Genomic DNA, 19,925 nt, shown 5'->3' with positions numbered 1-19,925 from the left:
TGTCTGCTTCTGTCATCACATCTCCTTTCTCACTCTGCCCCCCTTGCCGCCCTCTTAAAAGGACCCTTGTGATATAATGGGTCCACCCAGATAATCCAGGAAAATCTCCCTATCTCAAGATCTTACATTCAATCACATCTGAAAAGTCTCCTTTACCATGCAAGGTGACACATTCTCAGGTTCTGGCGGAACAGGATGTAAACATCTTTGTGTGCTCAGTCACTCAGTCATGTCTGACTCTTTGTGACCCTATGGACGATAGCCCAACAGGCTCCTCTGTCCATGGGATTTTCCAGACAAGACTACTAGAATAGGTTTACATTTCCTACTACAGAGGATCTTTATGACCCAGGGATCAAATCTGTGTCTTTCATCTCCTGCATTGGCAGGCAAATTCTTTGCCACTAGCGCCACCTGGGAAGCCCAGTGAAAATCTTTGGGACACTATTATTCTACTTACTATATAGGCAGAAACAGAAATTCAGCAGTAAGTGGGGAATAGATTCTGAAGATCCTTGATCAGCAACAGAGCATCATGCTAACAAACTCCTACGTGGGGATAAATTCATTGACATGAATACAACTTCCAGAGGCTCTGGATTCAGTCTTATTCTGGGTAACCAGGACGGGCTCTGTGTGCCCAGCTGGTTGTCTAAAACCTAGAATTCACAGTAACCTCTGCTAAATGAAGTTGTCAAGAATTCCTTGAGATAATTCAGAGGAAGGAATTAAAAATATAAGAAGATGGGACTATCAATGTAGATTTACTATATATGACTAGCTCAGAAAACCATCCTCTCAAAACACACACATGCCCTAACCATGTCCTGGAAGACACTTCTTGTATCACAGCACTGAAAAATACACAGGTAAGGAAAACACCAACATCTCTGAAAGGCACTCACTCCCCCTGTAGGCTGGGAGTACAGGTGGCAGATGGTGTCACTGAAAATGTATCTCCCAGAGTCGGTGAGAATGGTGGGACCACAGGATACCATCCATTCCAGGATGAAGGAACAGACATAACACAGTTTGAAATTTTTATAAGTCTCTCAATAACTGATATTATAAGCTGATAAAAGCAGCAGACATAAGGAAAATTTGAACAAAATATAAACAAATGACTCATTTGATATATGTAAAATACTGCAACAAATGACACAGAAAGTGAGTTTTCTTCTTTTTACTTTTATTTTCTTGACTGTGGAATCTTAGTTCACTGACCAGACCAGGGATTGAACCTGGGCCCTTGGCAGTGAGAGTGAGTCATCCTGACCACTGAACTGCCAGGGAATTCCTGCAAGTTCTTTTCTTCTATGGAACTCTTACTAATTTAAATGTTCGCTACAAAGTAGACCTCAATAAAGTACAAAGTACACAGCAGAAATTACCTAGAAATCAATAACAAGAGATAAAGGAACAAATACTCCAGGAATCTGAAACTTAAAAAAAACCTTATATAATCCACAGGTCAAGATACTATGAACAACTTATTGCCTAAGCATTTTGAAACTTTTAGATACCACGGGAAAACTGACACAAGATGACATGAAAATCTATACAGTCTTATATCTATTAACAATAAAATACCTAACTTAGAAGACTTCCCACAAAGAAAGCTCTAAGCCCAGATAGTTTCATCAATGCTTCCAAACATTAAAGAAAGAAATAATTCCTATACAATAAACACCTCAAAAAATACAAAGAGGGAATATTTCAGAATTCATTCTACATGGCAAGCATAAGGTTGATAAAAAAACTTGAGAAGGACTCACTTTTGGGCTCCCCTGGTGGCTCAGATGGTAAAGAGTCTCCTGCAGTGTGAGAGACCCAGGTTCGATCCCTGGGTCAGGAAGATCCCCTGGAGAAGGAAATGGCAACCCACTCCAGTATTCTTGCCTAGAGAATTCCAAGGACAGAGGAGCCTGGTGGGCTACAGTCCATGGGGTTGCAAAGAGTTGGACATGACTGAGAGACTTCATTTAATTCTTAGTAAGAAATAAAGTCATAGGTCAATTTTCTTTTTGAATATAGGCTCAAAACCCCTAAAAAGAATATTAGCAATTGAATATCCAATGAGATATAAAAGCAATAACACAGAGTTGAGTTTTTTTCCCAAGAATGTAAGATTGGTTTGATATCAGAAAGCCAACTGGTATAATTCAACCACATGAATAAAATAAAGGGGGAAAAAAATCTGACCTCCTCACAGAGATGGAAAATGCATTTAATAAAAATCAACTCCAGTTAAGAACAAAAAACTTTTAGAAAATCACAAAATAAAAGGGAATTTCTTTAATCTGGTAACAGAAGATGTCCAAAAAACTTCCCGCATTAACTTGAATAAACAATTTCAAGAAAGCTATCAATATTTCTACTCAAGGCTGTAGTAGAAACTGGTAGCCAGGGCAGTGAGGAAGGAAAAAGAAAAGAAAGGACTTCCCTGGTGGTACAGAGGATAAGAATCCACCTGTCAATGCAGGGGACATGGTTTGCTCCCTGGTCCAGGAAGCCTGGAAGATTCCACATGCCTGGGAGCAACTAAGCCCATGAGCCACAATTACTGAGCCTGTGCTCCAGAGTCCAGGAGCTGCAACCACTGAAGCCCGTGAGCCTAGAGCCTGTGCTCCACAACAAGAGAAGCCACTGCAATGAGAAGCCCATACGCGACAACAGAGTAGACTCTACTGGCTGCAACTACAGAAAGCCCATGTGCAGCATAACAGAAACGGTCATCATTTACAGACAACATGATTATGTGTCGCGAAAAAAAACCTTAGAAAGCTACCAGTAATGATTAGAATTAGTCAGTGATTAATTCTACTTTAATTCAAGGCAGATACAGACACTACTACAGCACTCCTGGACCAAACAAATGGCGGGAGTGGCTGCTCCATTATTATTACAGATGATCTGTTCAAACAAATGTCTGCCTCCTGTTCCTGTGGCTTTGGTTTGTTCACAGGTGTTGATCCATGGGGAGAAATGCTCAGATTAAGAAAATAACAATGGTGTTAATGAATGGGAAATTGAGGCTACTATCTGGTCATTTTGGCCTTCTTATGCCACAGGACAACATGCAAAAAAAAAGTGAATTACAATGTTGGTATGAGTAAATGATCTTGTTTATTAAGGGAAACCAGAATTACTGTTTCACAGTCCTGGGAAAGAAGGGTATGTCTAGGACCAAAGAGATCCTTTAAAGTGTCTTCTGATAATAAGGTGCCCAGTAGAAAAAGTTCATAGAAGTCTCAACCATATTCCAAGGGTTGGGAACTCTAAGAAATCTAAGTCTGGGTCACTTAACTTGTAAAGAACTCTGGCCAACCAAGGACCATGGATGTGGTAGGAGAGGCAGATGGTGTACTGTAACATACATGCCTCTCACATTCAAGTCTACTGGTCACAAGGGAACTGCGTGCTTGTGAGAACGAGTGGTGACTCAGGCAGCCTCAGGACATGGCATCACGCACATACCTATTGAGCTCCCGGATGGCCCGCAGTCTGCGGATGTAGCGACGGCAGCTGGGCAGAATTGAGAGGTGGTGGGCGTGCAGGGTGAGAAAGAAGCATTCCGTAGGGAATTTCGGCTCAGAAAATGGAGGCTGATCTCCATCTAGGAAAAAGCACAAAATCCCAGCAATAATATCTATCACATGACTGTATTAGCGAAGAATGCAATTAAGAAGACAAAATTACACTTGAATTTTCAAGAAGTTTCAGGACACTTTAACATTTCTATTATTCAAACATCACTGTTATGGGAGAGAGGTTCAAGAGGGAGGGGTCATATGTATACCTATGGCTGACTCTTGTTGATGTTTGACAGAAAACAACAAAATTCTGTAAAGCAATTATCCTTCAATTAAAAATATATAAAATTAAAAAAACACATCATTGTTAAACCTCAAAATGGTACTAAATTATGTAAATAAGCCAGTGTTGGTCTTATTTAGGTGGATTTTTTCCCCTTCTACTCAGGAATCACTTTCAAACCCAGTATCTGGCAACACAAAATATGATACCCATTTCTCTCGCATTTCTACTTTTCTGTTTTCTAAATTTCTGTTTCCTTAAAGAGTGAGCATGCTCCCTTTATTACTGACAGGTATGAAAAACTGCAGCCAAACTAAACACCTGGAAGGAAGAGCTCAGATCAGGGAGTGTGGTACAGTAAGGAGAGCCCAAAGCTCAGCTCAGAACACTTGAGCAGCAGCTGCGATTTGCTGACAGCCTAGGTGAGCTGGGCACCTTCTGGAACCTCAGTCTCCTTGTATGTAATTTGTATGGAATGGCAGAGTTGCTATTAAGATATTAAAGTTCTCTTCCTGATAATCCCATAACAGCAGTTTTAGGGGGACAGGAGTCAATGAAAACTGACTCTAAGAATGGAGAACAGGAGCAAGGGCAAGAGGGAGTTAGCAGTTGGGGGGAGTTGGCAGGTGACAGACAGGGATGCTCTAGCTGGTGTCAGACTCAAACTCTGGAATGCTGCTGAGTCCAAATGGATCCTTCTCATATAGGATGTGTATATCTATTCTACATTGTTATTTTTTTTAATTAAAAGAAAACAGAAGGGTGATGTTTTCATGACCTAACAGTGAACACATCACTCACAAAGTTCAGCCAGCCAGTCATTCACGTCTTCCATCGTTGCATTCACTCTGGTCTCGTCGTTGGGAAGCGTGATCCGACACCTTGGGTGGAAAATGTACGTGGGGTCGACTGTCTCTAACTTGATCTTTGTACTAAGTTGCTGCAGCACCCAAAGGAAATTCAGCATGAATCCGTCCGTTGACACCAACCTATCGTCTGTCTGCGAAACAGAAGGTACCGAAAGTCACGACATGAACAGGAATTCTGGCACAATTTTACAAGAAAGAAGAGCAGATTTTCATCCTAAAGTCAACGAGGGGACATCCACGTTGTCATAGAGCTCTGCTGGTAGGTGCGATTTGTTGAGTGTTAAGGATCCTGTGGACAGACGAGCCTGGCAGGCTATAGTCTATGGGGTTGCAAGAGTCGGACATGACTGAGTGGCTAACCACTCAGCACAACTGCATGTGAAGGGCTGTCTTTCACTGACTCTCCACAACAGCCCTCAGAACTGAGTGATACTATCATTCACATTTTAAAGAGGAAGAAACTAAGGGTCAGAGAATTTACATGATTTACCCAAGATCCTCAAAATCAGCAAAGAGAAACACAATAAGTGTTGTTTCCTTTCTCTTCTTTATTCTTCTCAAAAGTATCAGAACTAGTTTCACCATGACCACTAGACAAACCGCTTCTCGGGCGGACAGTGTTAGTGCAATCCTGCTTCATGAATATAACACTTCTAATAAAGATAGTTAACATCCGTGGAGTGTTCACGATACACTGGGTGCAATTCTAACAGCTTCATATACACTAAGTCTATGAGTCAGTAAATAGGGGCACAGAGGACCACTGTCCCACTGCTGGCCGATGATGGAGCCCCAAGTGGAAATCAAGGTGGTCTAATACCAGGTCCACGCTCATCTCTGTTTTTCCTTCTGAGTAGAAATGTCAGGTTGCTCATGAATAAAACAGCAAGGATGTCCTTTTAACTTCTCCACTTTGGTCTCAGTCACCAGTCCCTCATCAGGAACTGGGTCCTTACCCAGTTCCTGGGACTGGCTCCTGCACCCTGTCCTATGTCAGCCCACCCTCCAGGCAGCAGCCTTGACAGCTTCCTTCCTGGAGGTCCTCCTTGGCACGGCGGCCTGCCCCTCCAGCCCGTGACTCCCCAGCTTCTTTCTTACTCACTATCTTTCAGTCACAAAAGCCTGAAAGTGGTGCTTATTCTAAAGTTGATTCATTCCCACCTTGATGCATCACACAAATCTCGAAAGCTCTTTTCTCAGCCTTGCGGATGGCTGGCTCTTTCTATTTTTAAAACTTAATCTGCATGCAGGATTTTTAAAAAATTAATTTCATATTTTGGCCACTACTTCCAGCTTATGGGCTCTCAGTTCCCCAACCAGGGATAGGGTTTGAACCTGTACCCCCTGTAATGCAAGAATGGAGTCTAACCACTAAGATGTCAGGGAAGAAGTCCTGGATGGCTCTTGCTTCTCAGCCAGGTATTTAATCAAATGTCTCCTCCTTAGACACTCCCATGCCTTCCTTCTGGTGCCCAGAAAGCTACTTTCAAGTCCTCTACCTTCCTTTATTGGCTTCATAGATTCCACGACAGTCTGAAATGATAATATTTACATGTCTATTCATTGACCCTATAGAACATAAGCTCCACGAAGGCAGGAAGCTTGTCTCTCTGTACCTCCATTCCCTACAATGAGGCTGGGTGGGAACTGAATGAGTTAGATGAATGAATTTAACAAATAAATAAAAGCAGTCTTTAGGAATCTTACCTGCATCTGTGCTTTCTTCATATTGGCATTGACGACAGCTGCCATGTAACTAAGAGCGGCCTCACGGGTTTCACCATTTAACAAGATACTATGAAGGATCTTGAAAAGCTCTTGCTGAAATTCATTTTATAAGGAAAGGAAAAAAAATGAAAACTTTGTTTAAAAGACGATTCCTTTCTGACTTCGAGGAAAGCTAAACTCCTTCCCACTTTTCTCCTCGCCCACATCCACTCATTGTAAAGAACTTGACTACAAGAACATAAGGAAAGTCCACATTCTACTGTGTCCAGAAGATCAGCATGAAAGCAGAATGTGGAGTGGAGGAGGGAAGCAGTTGCAGTTTTAATAAAATAGTCTCTGCTATTTCCTTTCCAGTATAGGAACAAATTACCTGAATTACACTGCAATTACCCTCTAACTGTGCTGCTTTTATTTTTTATTTTTTTGTGCTGCTTTTAACTTCCAGAACTGAAACATATTCATCTTTTGGATTCATTTTCTGAACACCTACCCTTCCCAGCTCCAAGTAATGCTGCAGCGACTGGCTCACCACTCGAGTGTTTTCCAGGGTAATGGCGGGCCCTGAGAAATATTTTTCCACCACTTTCGCCTGCAAAGAGAAAGCAGAAATCCAATCCACGTATGATATACATTTGGGAAGGAATCTGAACATAAGAGCAGCAAGGTGCAAAAGGCTGCTGTACTTACATCATCTTCTGCAAAGACGGAGAAGCTGAAGAAAGCCCCCAAGTATGAGAGTCTCTGCAGCTCCCGCCCAGAGCCAGGGCTTAAAGACTTAGGCAACCACAACGGCAAAGAAGCAACCTAGAAGGAAAACAAGAGGCCACGAAATCAGCAAGGGAGGTAAACTAGAGACAAATGGCGTTCCAAGCAGCCAGCCTGTTCAGTGGTTCTTAGCCACTGGCAAAATGGCTGGCATGTGACCTCCGAAAACACAAGGGTCACAGATATGTTAGGATCCCAATCCATTTTTTCTCATTTCAGATGGAGGAAAACCCTCTACATGTTTACAAGACACCATTTCTTTTGTTTGTTTTGACCCCATGGCATGTGGGATCCTAGTTCCCCAACCAGGGGTTGAACCTGTGTCCCTGCATTGACAGGAGGATTCTTAACCACTGGACCCCCAGGGAAGTCCCTACAAGATATCCTTCTCATTTCTGTGTTTCAAGATATACTTTGATATCATTCAAAAGAACCATTGTTCAAAGGACTCAAGGAAATGTTTCTAATAGGATGTGTTATTCTAGCTACACAATACTTACCCCCCTAAAAAATCACAAAAGAAAGTAAATAATGTCAGCCCAGGAAATAATGCATGTGACAACAATGTAACAGTTGAGAGTCACCCACATGGATGACTCATATCCACATCTCACGTCCCTCAAGAGATATTTTTCAGATACCATTACTTAAGGAATCTCTTCTATGCTATGTGTTCACTGAAAATATGCAAGCCCATCGGGGTGGCGCTTACCAAATTGCACACAGGGTGTGTCTTTCCAAACTTGGTTTCACAGAGCTCACCTAAAGCCTAGAGACAAGATCAGAAAAGGTCATTTAAGTGTATTTCATCCTAAACTGACTGCCGTGTGTATCAAGACATAGCTTTAATGCTGCTATAAATATGTATGCATTCCCAACAAAGTACTAATATCTTGGTGCTTTTCTGATGCATAAATACATGCATGTTGTTAAAAAAAAAAAACTTCAGATAAACGAAGTTAAAAAATGAAACTAAAAATCACTCATGAACTTTACCCTCAGAGATAACCTCTATTATTTTGGCTACCAGCTTTCCAGACATATTTTTTAACATATACACATAGAGATAAATGAGTATATTCTTAAATGGTTTATTTAACATCTTTCTATATCAAAAAGATATGTGTCATAAACACTAGATGGCTAGTCCTGCCAGTATTAAACAGGGTTGTAAACAATTAAAATTTAATAAGTTACCGGATCCACAATATAGTTGAACGTATTCTTTGATTTCAAGATCCCTGGTTTTTTGAGAACCTCAGCATTTTCCTTTGGGGACCTGATGATTCTCATGTTAGAGAATCAGGAAAAATAGTTTTTAGGCACATAAAAGCAGCTTACTAAAACCATTTTAACAGTGAATCTTAATTCCCTCTGTGATTTGGACGTTTTTATGAAAGCTGCTAAAACCACCGCTGGAAGCTTCTGAGTCAGTGCATGCAGGCACGGACATATCTCTGAGAGAGAAATGTTCACCTTGCCCAGAGCCAGGTTCCCAACTTCAGCTGCACTGTTAGGATCACCCAGGAAACCTCTGAAAGGCCAATGCCAGCCCATACCCTCACTACACCTCCAAAGAACCAAATCACAATGCTTGAGAGCCAGGTAGAGGTATTTTTAAAAAGATACCCAGGTGATTCCAAGGTACGGCAAAGCTGGGATCCACTGACCTAGAGGATAATGACCACGATTCTTTCTGATTCTCGCTCCAAGGGTCTTCCTCTTCCTGCCTCAGATTACTGCCCTTTCTCTCCTGCTGCACAAGCACCAATAATGGCACAAAATAAAACTATTGTCTGTCATAATGGAGGCTTTTGTCTTTCGACCCAGAAGAACATTTTGTTGATATCTGACACTAAAAGCTCCGCACTGAAACATTAAGCTAATTCAAACCACAACAGATAAGCCAACAATTCCAGGAGGGAACATTTACATAACACAGTGATAATTCATGTGAACTGAAAGATTTCGTCACTGAACTCAAATCATCAGATGATTCTTCCTTTTATGTGCCACAGACAGAACAATGTATGAGGACTCATAGAATTTCGTGGGAACCTGAGTAACATGTGCAGTGGGAAGAACACTGACATAAATTCATTCAAAATTATTTTTCAGACCACGACTTCCTGCCTCACTTTCTATTCACCCAGCGCTGTGTTTAATGTTTAGCCTCTTAGCTCAGGTTTGATTTTCTGAAATAGAGAAATACACTTCTATGTTCACATTGACCTTGGTGTAATATCTGATTGTGTTGCCGTGGTCTTGATTTTTGTAGTAGATAATGAGCACTTTTGAAATGTGGTGCTGGAGAAGACTCTCTTGAGAGTCCCTTGGACTGCAAGATCAAACCAGTCAATCTTAAAGGAAATGAGTCCTGAATATTCATCGGAAAGACTGATGCTGAAGCTGAAACTCCACTACTTTGGCCACCTGATGTGAAGAGCTGAATCACTGGAAAAGACCCCGATGCTGGGAAAGATTGAAGGCAGGAGAAGGGGCCAACAGAGGATAAGATGGTTGGATGGTATCACTGACTCGATGGACATAAGTTTGAGCAAGCTCAGGAAGTTGATGATGGACAGGGAAGCCTGGCGTTCTGCAGTCCACGGGGTCGCAGAGTCGGACACGACTGAGCGACTGAACTGAGCACTGTGTGGAAAGGCGCCTTGTCTCATGGGCTCCTGTGTCCCCTGGCTGGCACCGTGGGGGCCCTCAGGAAGCAACGGATTAATGGCAAGATGAAATCAAGTCAGTAGAATGAGTAAAAGAACAGAAGCAGCAAAACACATTAATTTAAACAAGGCCTTAATTTATACAAGGTTGTATTTATTCCCAGAGTTAACTGATTTCATGTTTTGATATTTTTCCTTCATACTTTCAGAATGAAAATTATTCAGTAAGGCTTCAAAGTACTTTTCTCACAAAATTTTAAAGAAGTGAATTCAGAGAAGAAAAGAGCCTCTTATTTTCTTTCTGGTGGTAATGTTTTCATGACAGTGGAGACCCTTGGTTAGAATCCAGCCGCAAGTTCTGTCCACAATTTACGCTTGCTCTAAGTGTCTGCAGGAGCTGAGAAGATCTGGGTTTTTCAAGTGAAGTCTGAAAGGAAGTGCACAGCCTCAGAAAATAGGGAAGATGAACAAGAGAAATCACTCAGTGATTTTCTGTACATAAATATAAAATTGTATTTCTTTTCTTAGTTTAACTCTTTTCAGTTGCATTTGTCTTAGTTCCTTTCTTTGGTCCTAATTAGCAAAATTTCATCCCAAATACATTATGCTCATTGCTAGGACAATCAGAAGGGTATCACCAATGATTACTGTCTTCGTAAGCTACAGAGTAAGGTGAAGTACATTCAAATGCCTGTATCACTGACTCCTGTCTAGGACTCCGATGGTCCAATAGGTACCATGCTGCTAACTGTCTTTACAGATGCATCTCATTGCCCAGCAAACACTATGCATGGCCAATACAATGCTTTCACATTTTACATTTGAAAACAAGGTTGATTGTGGACCTGGAAGAGAAGTGTACATTAAAATCATTTGGAAGAAAAACATCAACTGAATGGGTTACAAGAAAAAGAACAAAGTTTTACCATGAGGGGGTATTTAAAGTAGTCACTATCGAGGGAGCACTCTTTGGCAGCAAGAGCCAGGCCTTGTAAAATGGGGATAAAGATCTACAAGACAAAAAGAAAAAAAAAAAATTATAAATATAAGTTTAAGAAAATGCATGTCAAATAAAGTACCAAATCTGCAAGTCCAGGCATTTGCACAGCTTCCCCAAAGAAAGGCTGTTTTGCATAGAAAGGAGCCTAGAATCTAGCCACAGGGTGGTGTTTTGTCTTTTTGCAAGCCTGAGCTTAAAGTAATACAGCTGAATCCTCCAGAAGAAACAGGTTTTGGTGAACCCTAAACCTCTGACAAGACTCCCCACGATTTAATAGAAACTCACAAATTTGGAGTTTGCTGTAGGACTCTGCAGGGCTCCTTGCTCCAATCAACTAAACGCTGCACATCTCAGCAACGCATATGTTTCCAATTACCAAGCATCTACAGCCTATAAAGAAACTGGACTCAATGTTCCAGCATTTTCTCAACTCTGTCAACATTTTAAGAATTTTTTTGTTGCTATCCCCATATCTACATTTAATTCTTTCCACCTTTCCTTGTTTATTATGAAAAGAACAAGAAAAACAGACCAACAATGGCTATTATCTCAACTTTAATTATGTAGAATAAAAACATGGTTGGTAAATGTTGAAATTAAAAAAGAAAACTGTATTAGAATGCCTTAATTCCATAAAAGGTGTAACTGATACAGTAACCTGATGTCGGAATGTAAGGGCACTGAAATCTGAATGTTTAAGTTCATCATTAATACGAGGGCACAGGGACACCCTGCAGAATCTGCTCAGCACGGCCCGTCTTTAAATTTCATAGTACACTCACTGAGCAGCACATGCAGGGAGCTGATCTGGATTCACAATAACATTAAGCTGAAAATGTTGTAAACAACAGCTGACAGTCTGAATATCAAGGAACCAAAAAAGTGAGTGTTCTAAAAAGCAACCAGAAAAACTTGAAAAATGCTCTTTCCTACCAATTTCATTCCGTTGTCTGGAGCACCTGTGTCATTTAAGAAGCACAGTATTAAAAAAGGTGCCCTGTGTTCCAAAGTGTCTTGAGATAGCAACACATCTCTTGGAGATCGACACTCTAGTTCTTGCAACTCAAACAATCAGGGTAGAAGCAATGTGCTTTCCTAAATGAGCTAAAAATGGACACGTAATGCTGAGGTGGAGGGGTGGGAAATACCAAAGAAATAAAGGAAAAAACCAAACAATAGTTCTCGAATCACCAAAAATAAATTTCACTATCGATCATCTAGAAAAAAATCTCTTTTTTTCCCCAGGAATGCTATTAAGTAAAACTTGGGCTCAATTTACAACTACCAGATAAAATATTACTAAACATAATATTTTTTCAAATATCAAACAGAATGTCTGTGTGACTTAACTATTTTAAGTAATTCTATTTTCAAATAAATACCTCCCAGCACTGATAAAAAATGCTCCAAGTGTTCATCACCAATTCTAAATTCTAGCTACTGTTTATTTATGTTTCTCTGTGAACATCTCAAACATTAAAGGCAGAATGAAATTTCAATCCAAAGATTTAATAACTCAGATCTACCACAATCTCAAGACAAAAAGGTAAAATGCTGTTTTTCAGGTCAGCAACTCCACTGGAGTCATCCTGGAGGAAAAACAAATGGTGACAGAGAAGACAAGCCAAGAGATCAGAATTCTGTGGTTAAAAATAAACAGGTGTGCGGTGACTGCATAACACTGAGAAGGTACTAAATGCCACGGAATGGGGCACTTTAATGGCTGACTTTATATTATGTGAATTTCACCTCAACTAAAAAAAAAGAGGTCATTTCATAGCTTCTATGTAAGTTTCTTTATGAATAAAATAGCATAAGGTACCTCTTTTAGTTGATCCCTGGGCTACCAGTTAAAGCTACTCTGGATTCTTCAAATGATGTCTTTTCAAGTAAAAGTATTCTAATTTATGCATATTACACATAAAGCATAATGCAGCACTTAAACGTTCCAATACAGCTATGTATTTTCATCAAGAGTTCTCTTAACTTTCTAGAGGAGGAAATCTCATTATAATGCCTGAAATATTCCTATAAGTCAGTAAGACCATCATCTAAGATGTTGTTGTTCAGTCACTAAGTTGCATATGCAGGTGATAAATTCCAAATACGGAGCATGCAACACCGACTAGGAATTTCACTGCTGGATTCTTCTTTTACTAGTATTTTGAAAACAAACTTCCTTAGAATTCAAAGGCTTTAAGATGAATAGTTACAAATAATATTAGGTATAAAAAAAGGCAAAAAAGAATCATATCGTTTATAGCTATTGTCTCTCTTATTCCTTCTAGAAGCAAAAAAAAAAATCACCAAACAGTAAACTGTAAGAAAGTCATAAACACCCTTTCATCAAGGGAAACAGCTCTGTGCAAGTTGCTATGGCAAAGTGCTTACTTTACAACACAGGCCACAGGCCCGTAATCAACATTCATGCCAAAGTTGCACCTTGGAAAAAACCTTTGAGACTAAGTTTACTGAAGTGAAGTGAAGTGAAAGTCGCTCAGTCATGTCCGACTCTTTGCGACCCCATGGAGTCCATGGAATTCTCCAGGCCAGAATACTGGAGTGGGTGAGCTGCTCCCTTCTCCAAGGGATAGTCCCAATCCAGGTCTCACGCATTACAGGAGGATTCTTTACCAGCTAAGCCACCAGGGAAAAAACCTTTGAGACTAAGTTTATTAGCTATTATTATTATTATTATTAAAGCTTTATTATTAAATATTGCATATCTTCATTTCCACTTGACTTTACACAGTGGGATACCAAAAAACGTATGGATACTTAATGAATGAAGTAATCCGTAAGATCTGAGATATCATTCCCAGTCCAATAACAATAAGACATTCTATGTGACATGTGGATGGCCGCTGAGCTAATCAGCTAAATCAGCTAGGCCTCTGATTTATTTAATATTAATCTTTTTTGTAAATTCAGAGAATTAATTTTTAACACTACTTCAGCACATCATGTCTTATACTATCTCTTGGTAGTGTTTTAAAAGCTTGAAATCAGAGATAGGACCTTATATTTCTTCTAGTCTCCTAAAGCACTTAGCACAGACTGTGTTTAAAATATCTTGATGCTTGACTGATGAGTTGAAATGGACACATGATTTGGACAATGCAGCTGTCAATCTGATCTCAAGGCAGGAACCGCGGGAGCACTTTCTGAGCAAATAACGTGTATATGTTCAAATTCTGGAACCCAAAATTTCAATATACGGTGTCTCTAGAAATCTACCTTGGCAGAAAAGCTTCTAAGCCAAATGTTTCAATAGTGAATACACAAAACCTACCTGCTTGAACACTTCTTCATCCTGGTGAGTAGTTCTCACCAGCTCCTGGATGAAGCCATATGGGAGGTTCCTACACAACATGTACGGCACGAGGAAGGACGGCTGCTGCAGGGACCTGCGGATCCAGAAGGTCAAGGGCTCTGATGAATCAACTCATCACCCAGTAACTACAGGACACACAAAATGCCATGCGGCTGACAATCACAGGTCAAGCTTCAGATCTCCCAAACAGGCCACACAATAGTCAATAGCTGAGGCAAAAGATCACCCTTCTTACTGTTAAAACAATAACGTTGTGGACTCTTCAGTGAGAAGTTATAGAAAGTTTCAAAGAATGCATCTTTTTCTCCAAACATCCCTTTAAGAATAAAGCACTAGAAAAACCAAAGTACTGTATGTCTCTTTTATTTATTTATGCTTCATCCAATTGGGGGGGGGCGGGGAAGATTAGCAGTAGCTGAAGACTTTCTTAAGCTCTTATTAACTCTAACCATGGAGATAGTGTTTTTAGTACATGTGTATCTTTTTTCCTTTTTTCTGACACATTTCAAAAATGGTTATGATACAGAAAATAATACAAGGTGATCCAGAATGAATAAATACTGCAACTTTGCCAATTTTCCTTCAGATATTTTTCATAAGAGAAATGAAATACAGAAATACTCTTTTATTAAACTTGAAACTTTATGGGATCCTCCAAACAAAAATTAATAATGTAGGACATTGTGGGTGATCCCTATATTACCTATTCCACCACCATTCTTTATTGCTGGATAACAGAAATTGATTGTATGACACATGGAAAGTGAGGCTCTGTACTTTTTTTCCAAGCATCTGTACTGCTTTCAAGCAGCTGCTTTTAAACTAAGTGAGTTCTCAATAAAGCACACGAAATGTTTTATTTTCATAGTATCTTAGAGAAATAAAGGGACCTCAGAGACCATCTCGTCAACCGCTCATTTCCCAGATGAGGAAGTGAGCTAGGCAATGTGGTGCACCATGGCTGGACAGCCTGGGTCCACAGGAGAGGCCCTCTCCCTGCAAACAGCAAGCACGCACTGGTTGCTCATACCTTGGCTGTGTGAGGGACCCCTGGAGTACTAATGCAGTGTGGGATATGCACTGTGAGCGGATGTTGCTCAGAAGTTGGCTGACTGCTGGCTGGCTGCACATCTGCAAAGACAGGTCGGGGTGAGGACTACAAAGACAAACAAAATAATCCCACGCAGTTGAGAACTGACAAGAGAGTCAGAAGAGATGGACGTGCAGGAAAAGGCATCTTCTTCTCTTCCTTTATTGATGATGAACAAACTAGATTAACTGCATCATTCAAGCATACTGCCTCTGCTAAAACCTACAGTTAGAGAAGAAGCAGAGGCTTGAGGTGACCATGCAGGGATTACAAAAACTAACCCACTCTCTTTGCTTTTGCTAAGGTTAAGTGCAAAAAACTGCAAGAGGCCCTTCACAAATATGAACTAACATGTAGAGAACTGGATTAATTTCTAATGGAAAACCAGAACTAGAAATGAATGAGGAAGGAGGGGAGATAAACTGGGAGACTGGGATTGACATATACACACCATACGTAAAATAGATAGTAGTAAGGACCTACTGTATAGCACAGGGAACTCTACATAATACTCTGTAATGACTTACATGGGAAAAGAATCAAAAAAGAGTGGATATACGTGTATGTATAACTGGTTCACTTTGCTGTACACCTGAAACTAACACAACATTGTAAATCAACTATGAAAGTGAAAGTGTTAGGTGCTCAGTCGTATCCAACTCTGTGACTCCATGGACTATAGCCCACCAGGCTCCTCTGTCCATAGGGATTCTCCAGGCAAGAATACTGGAGTGGGTTGCCATGCCCTCCTCTAGGGGATCCTCCCCACCCAGGGCTTGAACCTGGGTCTCCAGGATTATAGACAGAATCTTTACTGTCTGAGCCGCTATATGTCACTGAAAATTTAAAGAAAAAAAAGAATGAAAATGAAACAGGATTGAAATGAGATATTCATTCAGAATGAAACAGTAGAAAAAGTGTAGCTTTCTGAGTTTAAACCAGCTTCTCAATTTATGTGACTCTGGACAATTAAAGGTATCCCCCTCTTTTTCAAAGTTCACTTTATGCTGCTTCACTTCTGGGAAGACCAACAGTAGTTATGTATTAGATCCCTCTGAAGTGCAATGAAAAAAAAATAATACTTATATTACACCAGCCTAATGAACAACTGTGAAAACCTAAGTCCATGGAGACCTAGCAAAGTGTGTGATGGTTGACAGGAACTCTATAAATGTTTTATTATGATTACAACAGACTATGAGAAGTTATCATAGTGTTAAGTCATTGGTGATAGTAGCATTTGGCCCTGTCACGTTTTCCCTCCACTAGGACATGAGCTCCAGAAGCGCTGGGATCTTCATCTGTTTGGTTCATTAATCCAGCCCGGCTTCTACTGTAGTGCCCGACCTATGAGATGCTCAGTAAGCACTGTACTGATTGAATAAGTGAATCTAATTAGGGGCTTAGAAAACAATTATTTATCCAATATATACCCAGCTTTTGTGGGTTTTAAGTGAATCTATTTCATATTACCTTTGGTGCTTTTTTTTCCTCTATTCCAACTCGGTCAAAACACTCGATGAGGTAGTTCAGCATGTCTGTCTCCTTGCACGTTTCAATGGTGAAATGGTCGCTGTAGGAATCCCAAGTACTTGCCCCACCAGAGGCTCCCAGACTTTGGAGAAAAGAAAAGGGATGGTTTTGATCTGCTCTCAGTAAACCACATGACAGAGCTCGCAATGCTGTAGCAGAAAGCTTGTTAGGGTCCCCGCACCCAGGACAAAGCACAGACCCCATGCGGCTGCACCTGGAGCTGACTGCTGGCTTCAGCTGCTCCAAGTCCAACAACAGAGATTTTTAGGAAACATTTTATTGACGTAAGAAGAAAGTCTGTCCAGAAATCCAGCATCTCATCTTCTCAGGAACAGCACCTTACAAAACCAGGAGGACTAAGAACTGGTACTAAGCACCAGGAATGTGAAGGGATACCACACATATGTAAATCCAACTGGCCAACTGTGCTCGGGCTGACTTGCAGGTTAAAGCCAGCCTGTGCTGTTAGGCAAGCAAAGTCTTTAGGAGTGAAGTTACAAGGGACTGACAAAACACCCCTCCCTCCTTCCTAATGTCTAGCATACATCTCAAAGCCTTAAAGCAGCATTTGGCAGCAGGACCAGAACTTAGGAAAACTGTCCAGTTAGAAGGAGACGTGAAAATATTTGTTATCAATACAAATTTTCCAAAACGTTTAGTGAAAGGGACAAAGTAGTATTAGTCAAAACAAAACAAAATCCTTGTGCTAGGAGTATCCAAACTTGCATTCTATCCCCAGCTCTATTGCGTACTTGTTACCTGAACCCAGAACTTCCATCTCACCTGCACTGAGGTTAAGTGAAATCATGTGGAGGTGCTCTGTCAAATACAGACAGGATACAATGGGAGGGGCCTGTTTCTATTAAAACTATTCTCTGAGACCACTATCATGAGGGTTGCTGCTGCTGCTGCTGCTGCTGCTGCTGCTACTAAGTCGCTTCAGTCGTGTCCGACTCTGTGCGAGCCCACAGACGGCAGCCCATCAGGCTCCCCCATCCCTGGGATTCTCCAGGCAAGAACACTGGAGTGGGTTGCCATTTCCTTCTCCAATGCATGAAAGTGAAAAGTGAAAGTGAAGTTGCTCAGTCGTGTCCGACTCCTAGTGACCCCATGGACTGCAGCCTACCAGGCTCTTCTGTCCTTGGGATTTTCCAGGCAAGAGTACGCAGTGGGCTGCCATTGCCTTCTCAGTATCATGAGGGTTAGGTGTTAGGAAATCAAAGTTTAGATCGATTATCAGTAGGTCAAATACCAAATGTGATGTTCAACTCACAAATTTGATAGACATAAAAGACACAAAAAGATTAACCATGGCATAAGAAGAGGCCAGAAATTTTGAAATGAAGAGTAATGAAAAGATATAAATTTAACAACAGCAACAACAAAAAATTACATGTGAAACATGATAAAGAATCTTTGGAATGGTATTGGAATATTTCATTAAAAAAAGATGAAAATAGGTGGTCCAGTGTTAAAGAATTCTCCTGCCAATTCAGGGGACATTGGTTCAATCTCTAGTCCAGGAAGATTCCACACGCCAAGGGGCAACTTGAGCTATGCGCCACAAGTACTGAAGCCCACACACTCTAGAGCCCATGCTTGGTAACAAGAGAAGCCAGTGCAATGAGAAGGCCAGAGCACCCCAACAAAGGGTAGCCCCCGCTCACCACAACTAGAGAAAGCTCAACCATAGCAATGAAGACCGGGCACAGCCAAAAATTCAATAACTAAGTAATTAAAAAGATGAAAACAATGCCAAGGCTTTAAATCCAAGGCTCTCAGGCCAGAGACTTGTAAATCTTCAACTTACTTCCTACACAAGTCTAACAGAGGGACGGGAGGACACGAGGTTGAGAAGCAGCCAGTACCCTCCTGACTGGGCAGATAAGGGACCCACCCTTAAAGTGCTACACCAGAGACAAAGATGGGCAGTCCAGGGTGGGAAACATCAAAAAAAAACCCAAAACAATTAATTCTTGTGCTTTCACATCAGTTAGAGATACACTTGATGAATTACAATAAGATTTGGCATCTGTTCATTGGCCAGACAACAGAAAGATGAGGACAGTAATAAAGCAAAGCAAAAAAAAAAAAAAAAAAACCTCTAACAAAACAGAAAAACCCACCCATAAATACAAGAAGTATGGTGAAACTGCAAAAGGAGAAAGGGGGGAAAAATACTTGGTCTTTCCTGCAGCCATCTCGCTCTCAAGCTACCTGCCATCCTTCCCTCTTCCATCTGAGGTTCGTGACTCTATTCCCTGCACTTTTCAAAGATGAAATTTGCTGATACAAGTTTCTACATACAGTTTGCCATATACAATTAAGGTTCATCTTCCTTTGAGAAGCGCTCACAGAAGCAATGAAAATAGACCTTCCTCATGTTGAAAATGAAATATTTAAATATTTCCCTGATAATAAGCTCCATCTTTCTCACATGTTTACATTTCTGAAATGGAAAGCATCTTATATTTGATGTCAACAGGTCCTTGCCGTTTGCAACAAGCCAGTCTAATGCAGTGCCCTTGATCAACAGTGGGAGTCAGCATGCATTGATGGTGGCTGCTGACGGAAACTGGGCTCCATTCTTAGCCAACACACTCCCTTTCATTTTAACTTAGACTTGAACACCTCAAAGTCAACCAAAATGCCTTTGCAAACATTTTGCAAAGACATGAAAAGACATGACGATGTGTGCAGAGGACTGCCAGCCAAGACAAAGAAAGACATTCAGAACGTATCAGAGAATTTTCAAAGCTGAAAGAGGTTGATGTATTTTGTGATCATCTGTCAGGCACCAAATAACACTTCCAGGGGACTTTCAAGAGAAGAGAAAGAAAGAAATGAAACAAGGGTTTAATCAAATAGTAAACACAGAGTAAAACCCAGTATTCGTCAATGTTTCCAAACTATGAGATCAGTCTTAGGATGTTGAAGTAGATCATGAGCAAGGTGGTCGGTCAGTCTCACCAGTGCTGGGCATGACTGCCAGTGGTCAAAACTGGTTTACAGGGGTCTCTAGATTTGAATTCAGAGAACTGAACTCAGGTTCTAAATGTGATCCTGAAGGAAAAAGGTGTGTACAGTTTAAACACATTAAATTTATGCTATCAAT

At 40.7% G+C, this 19,925-nt stretch overlaps 1 protein-coding gene across 3 annotated transcripts in view; it reads right to left on the bottom strand.

The window, feature by feature from the left end:
* The window catches only part of UBE4B (ubiquitination factor E4B), a 122,429-nt gene that overhangs the window by 32,345 nt on the left and 70,159 nt on the right, over positions 1-19,925 (bottom strand). For all 3 annotated transcript variants that reach the window (XM_086344413.1, XM_086344414.1, XM_086344415.1), the window contains 10 exons: positions 16,751-16,892; positions 15,218-15,318; positions 14,146-14,260; positions 10,780-10,863; positions 7,891-7,947; positions 7,101-7,217; positions 6,904-7,002; positions 6,393-6,506; positions 4,618-4,816; positions 3,478-3,616 (listed from right to left, as the gene is read on the bottom strand). In XM_086344413.1, the coding sequence (XP_086200539.1) occupies positions 3,478-3,616; positions 4,618-4,816; positions 6,393-6,506; positions 6,904-7,002; positions 7,101-7,217; positions 7,891-7,947; positions 10,780-10,863; positions 14,146-14,260; positions 15,218-15,318; positions 16,751-16,892 (1,167 nt within the window). The remainder of the gene's footprint in view (positions 1-3,477; positions 3,617-4,617; positions 4,817-6,392; positions 6,507-6,903; positions 7,003-7,100; positions 7,218-7,890; positions 7,948-10,779; positions 10,864-14,145; positions 14,261-15,217; positions 15,319-16,750; positions 16,893-19,925) is intronic.

The sequence above is a fragment of the Bos grunniens genome, chromosome 16 (assembly GCF_055505025.1).
Source record: "Bos grunniens cultivar Pamir isolate PY7600 chromosome 16, Bosgru_T2T1.0, whole genome shotgun sequence".
In the NCBI taxonomy this organism is placed as follows: domain Eukaryota; kingdom Metazoa; phylum Chordata; class Mammalia; order Artiodactyla; family Bovidae; genus Bos; species Bos grunniens.
This window is presented reverse-complemented; position numbering and strand designations above follow the sequence as displayed.